General features: G+C 61.2%; 1 protein-coding gene across 1 annotated transcript in view; it reads left to right on the top strand.

Annotated features, from left to right (window-relative positions):
- Positions 1–2: 2 nt before the first annotated feature.
- LOC108446845 (thyroid adenoma-associated protein homolog) overlaps positions 3–5,131 on the top strand; it is a gene marked incomplete at its 5' end in the record, with an annotated part of 13,182 nt that continues 8,053 nt past the window's right edge. The window contains 12 exon segments of the mRNA XM_017734740.1: positions 3–79; positions 617–794; positions 972–1,058; positions 1,340–1,367; positions 1,684–1,832; positions 2,012–2,134; positions 2,359–2,479; positions 2,722–2,876; positions 3,370–3,454; positions 3,759–3,895; positions 4,179–4,376; positions 4,761–5,126. Coding sequence (XP_017590229.1) covers positions 3–79; positions 617–794; positions 972–1,058; positions 1,340–1,367; positions 1,684–1,832; positions 2,012–2,134; positions 2,359–2,479; positions 2,722–2,876; positions 3,370–3,454; positions 3,759–3,895; positions 4,179–4,376; positions 4,761–5,126 — 1,704 coding nt within the window.

Below are 5,131 nucleotides of genomic sequence, written 5' to 3'. Positions count from 1 at the left end.
CCTGCGCCGCCTTCTACGGCACACGGGGCCTCGCCGCCACCGTGCTCTCCTGCCTGCGCTGCCTGCGGCACTTCGCGGGGTAAGAGCGCGGGCCCCTGGGAGGGAGCTCCCGGTGTCCCCCCGGGTGCGAGTGCATCGGGAAAGCCGCGGTGTGCAGCGCCCGGACATCCCCCGGGCGCGGGTCGGGAGGAGGGGAACAAGGGAGGGGGTGTGAGAAGATCGATACCCAGCAAGGGGTTCGAGCCACGCTCACGTGCCCCCCATTCCCTTCCTGCCCGCTCAGCAGCAGCAGGGCTGCAGTTTTCAGGATTTTCGAGCCCTTCTGCCCCCCCCCCCCCCGGGGTTTGCATGTGCTGAGCTTTGAGGATTTCGTGTAACTCTCCCCCGCCACCGTCCCTCCTTCCTCGCTCCAGTGCAATGCTGAGTGCAGTCAGAAGAGAGGAGAACCGCAAGCTGGGGCGCTCCAACCCTAACATCTACCAAGCTGGAGCACCCCTACCCCTATCCAAATCAAGATGGGGCACCCCAATTCCAGATCCCTCTGAGCTGGGGTATTCCCCCACTACAAACTTCACCGAGCCAGGGTGTCCTCACCCCCATCCTTGTCCTGTTCCAGGAGTACTGCCAAGAGATGCAAAGAGAAGCACCTGGAGGAAGCTCTCCAGCTGACGCGGGTGCTGAGCGAGGGTCTGCAGGCGCTGGGTGAGGCAGAGGCACGACCCCTGCTCCGCTGTGTCCTGGCTTTCCAGATGGAGGCAACCAGCAGCTCCAGCTCCTTCCAGAAACTGGAACAGGTCTGTAAGGCAATCAGCTGGGCTGGCTTTGTCCACTCCTGGGACAGCTCTGGAGCTTTCCGGCATCCTTACCAGCAAAGGGGCCCAGAGGTGCTGCAGGCTCTCCCAGTAGCACTTGGCAGCTGGTGTCTCCCAGGGGTCTGGGCAGAGCAGCTGACTTGGGGTGTCTCTTGGCAGATGGTGACCCAGCTGGCAGTGGGGAAGGAAGCCCTGTTGGCCCAGGAGGTAGACAGGCTGCTGGCCAGCCTGGCACCACAGGGAGAGGTGAGAGAACCCCAGCTGTGCAGTGGCACTGGCTTTCAGGGGGACTTGCCTGGAGACCATGTGTGACAGGGACCTGTTGGTTTGGGCTGCTTCCAGTCCACTTCACTTCCCACCATTCTGGGGACTTGCCCTTGGCTGCAGCTGGCAACACGTGGCTGCCTATCACAGCAGCCCTTTGCTCATCTCTGGGGCAGCTTCTGGCACTGGCAGAACCCTCCTGCCGAAGGCACTGAACCCCAGCATGTTGTCACACAGGATGAACTATCCTTCTGTCCCTGCAGGTGCTGTCTCCTGGGGACCTTCAGTCAGGTCAGTCTCTGGTCCGTCCCTTCCAGGGTCTTCTCCCAGCCCACACCACCACAGGACACTTCTTGCGAACCCAAACTGGGTCCTTTGTGCTCATGGGAGGGGTAGCGGGGGTCAGCCAGATCCGTGTAATCTCTACAGAGGTCCCAGCAGCATCCAGTGCTCTGCCCACCCACAGCTGGAAACCAGACAAGCCAAAGCATCCCCTGCATCGCAGCTCCATTCTTACCTCACGTACCAACAGCGCAGCCCTTGGCTGAACCGGGATCAGGGCTGGCTGCAGGAGGGCTGAGGGCTGATGCTGTCCCTTTGCCTGCAGTGTCCATGTTCCTGGAGGAGAGCAGCCTGGGCCGGCAGCACTGGCGGCAGAACCTGGCCCCGCTGCTGCAGCGCCTGGCCACCACCCTGCGCTGGGTGCTGCAGGGCCAGCCCACACCCGGCAGCACGTGGGGCTACCTGGTCATCAAGGTAAGAGCCAGACTGGGGAGCAGGGGAATCAGTACCTGCAAGGACTGGCCGGGCACTGGCAGCAATGTCCAGAGGGATGTAACGCATCAAGCTGCTTTGAATGGCCGTTCCTGGGGCATTGCTGCTTTTTCAGAGGTGAGAAATACTGATCATCCCTGTGGCACTTCCTGCTCTTCCAGGCCTGCCTCCAGGTCTTCCAGGCCCTGCCAAAGGATGTAGCCCCCCTGGTGTGGTGCACGTCAGGGAAGAGTGAGACCCTGCAGAGCCTCTTGGGACTGCTGCTGGTGGTGGTTTGGGGGAAGGTGCGTACAGCCCTTGGAGGGATGGAGCTGCCTGTCCCATGGAGCAGAGCAGTGCTGTCCTTCCCAGGTGCTTTCCCCGTTCCCCTCCCCAAGCCAAGCCTGCAGAGACAGCCCAGTGTCTGGTATGTCTGAGAGACCCCATGTAGCTGCTTGCAGGGGCAGTTAAATGGGGTTGAGGTTTAAGTGGTGTTTTGAGTTGTGCATTTGCCTCCCTGCAAGTCCAGGCCCTGAACAAGGACACGAGGCTGCTGGCGGGCACAGCCCTGAGCATGTTGGTGAACACGGCCCCCCAGCCCCAGCATGGGGCCAGTGCTGTGCTGACCCTGTTCCAGCTCCCCAGCCAAGGTGCGTGCTCCATCCTGAGCTGGGGACGGCCTCTGGCAAAGGGTGACAGGTGTGTTTGGGTGTGAGGGGACAGAGGCTGGTGCCAAGCTGGACTTGGCTGCTGTGTCTGTCTCTTGGGGTCTGGGATCTCCAGCTGTCTCCGGCCACCTCCCATGGACGCTCTAGAATGAGCCATGGCAGTTGCTCCCAGAGCAGCATTTGGGTTTGCCACCTTCCTTCCGTCCAGTGCAGCCATTTCCCAGCAGGCACTGGGGAGCTGAAGTTTGGGGAGCTTGTGGTGGAAGTGCCCCCTGTCCTGGAACCAGATGGGCTGGAGAAGCTGGTGCTCACCAGAGGTTTGCTGACGTGCTGCAAGATGGACATCCTCAGCTGCCAGCTGGAGGGCTTCCCCCACAAGGTAGGAGAACTCAAACCTAGCAGACAGAGCTTGAGGGAGCCCTTGGAGAGGGCCGGCAGCCACCCGTGGTGCCTGCGGATCCTTGGGGGATGAAGTCAGGCTGCACCCCTCCACACCAGCAGCTCCATGCATCCTGCTGAGCACAGTTAGCCAGGAGCCTGCTTTTTCCAAAGACACCCAAGCAGGGATTTCTCTCTCCTGGGGGCCTGGGAAACAAAGTGGTGCCAAGAGCCCCTACACAAGCAAAGCAGTCTTCACCCTGTGCTCCCAGAGCATGAACCCAGGGCTGCCTGTTCAGGGCACAGCCTCAGCTCTGCCCACTTCTAGCCTCTCCCAAGTCCTCACGAGCTGAGGACTTCCAGGCAGGGAGCAGAGGTGAGCTCTGTAAGAGCGGGAGAACCAGGCAGCACTCTCCTTGCCTGTCTCATGGCAGGGTTTTCTCACCCTGGAAATCCCATGCCTGCCCGCTCCCTGAGCTGCTGTGCTCCTGCAGGCCTGCCTGCTGCTGGACGTGGTCTTTCCTGCTGTGTGTGCCCTGACCAGGGAGCAGAACAACTGCCACTACTACTGCTTCCAAGGTAGGAGATGGTGACCCTGCCATGGTGGGGAGGTTTGAAAGGTTCACTGTGCTCATGATGCACGGAGCCCCTGTGTGCTTCATCTTCTCCCAGGGAAGGTGCTTTTCTGGGTCTTGGTAGCTGGTTTGGAAACTGCTGTTAATTTCTGCTCCAGCCCAATGGACACTAACCCTTTTGGGGTCTTTTGTACCTGATGGGGGAACTGCTTCCCCTGCACACAGGGTCCCTAAGCCCACAGCCTGTGCTGGCTCTGCTGTAGGCAAGTCTGGGGCGAGGGCTGCAGCAGAACGCTCTGTTTTGGCAGCCTGTGCACTGTGGCTGCAGCTCCTGCGGGAGGGCCTGGCTGCTCTCTGGCACCTGACGGGGACCCGCATCCTGGCCCAGGACAGTGAGCTCCTCCAGGAGGTGACCCAGCTCCTGTGGAACAATGCAGAGACCCCGGTAAGGACACGATGCCAAAGGGCCATAATGTGGCAGCCAGGAACAGCTTCACCTGGCTCGGCTGCTGTCCCCAGCCCATAGCACACCCCTGCCTGTTTCAGCTCCATCAGCTAAACACGCTCCCTTGCCTGCAGCTGCCAGGGCAGGGGCAGCCACACTGCTGAGGTCATGGCATTTGTCACACACAGGCTCTAAAGGGCCACGTCCCAGTGCTTCACCTGCCATGGGACAAGAAGACATGAGAGGGAGCCCACCCTAAGCCCCGTTTGCTATCCTCCCACAGGTGGAAGGGGTGTCTGAGTTCATCCACAGCTCCTTCCGATTGCTCCTGGAGATCTACCACCTTGAGTGCCAGCACTTCCAGGACCAGGAGACACCCCTCTATCAACAGATGCTGCAGAGGGTGATTTCAATGCCGTGGCAGATTAAAGCAAGATACGTGCCCCTGTGTGCCATCGTCCCCTACATGGGCAGCCAGCAGGTAGGGAAGGCAGGGGTATGGGGAGTCTTGGTCTCAGCTGGCTCTGCTGCTGAGGTGGCACAGCCTCTGTCCACTGCCTGTCACCTTCTACCCAGCTCAGCTGTGTGGGCAGGCAGCCTTCCCACCCAGAGGGGCTGTTTTAGCATCACCCAGGGGGATAGCATCCCTGGAGTAGTGAGCTACAGCAGTTCATCCCTGGGGGGTGCCAGTGGGAAGGGAAACTTTGCCTGTCAGTGCCCACCAAAAGCTGGCCAAAAGCAGGTTGAGGTACCAGAGATACTCAGTGCCAGGGGTGCCTGCAGTGTGGCCTGTACCCATCTGTCCTTCCCCCAAATGCATCTTTCAGCCCAACAGGGAGATGAGGGTCACTTGCCTTTCTCGCAGGTGCTGGACGCCTACCCGGACCTGCCACAGCACCTCCTGAGCTGCCTCTCCACCAACCACCTGTGTCCTGCTGCGGCCGAGGTCTACAAGGTCCTGGTGCGGCAGCAGTGCAGTGAGTGGCGGGATGGGCAGCGGGGCACAGAGGTGGCCTTGGCGGAGCAGTGGGCACTGTGCTGGCTCCCCCTGCTCTCCCAGGCCCTCCCCTCCCCCCTGCCCATCCTGCAGAGCCAGGCTGCCAACCACCTCCTGGCCTGGACCCTGCGGCAGCTCCCGGCCACCCAGGCACCGCTGGCTGCCCAGTTTGGTGGCGAGGACACGACGTCACTCCGGGCTTGGGTGTCACTGCTGAAGGCACAGAAGAGCATGGCAGG

The sequence above is a fragment of the Corvus brachyrhynchos genome, unplaced genomic scaffold (genome assembly GCF_000691975.1).
Source record: "Corvus brachyrhynchos isolate BGI_N302 unplaced genomic scaffold, ASM69197v1 scaffold114, whole genome shotgun sequence".
Lineage (NCBI taxonomy): Eukaryota > Metazoa > Chordata > Aves > Passeriformes > Corvidae > Corvus > Corvus brachyrhynchos.
This window is presented reverse-complemented; position numbering and strand designations above follow the sequence as displayed.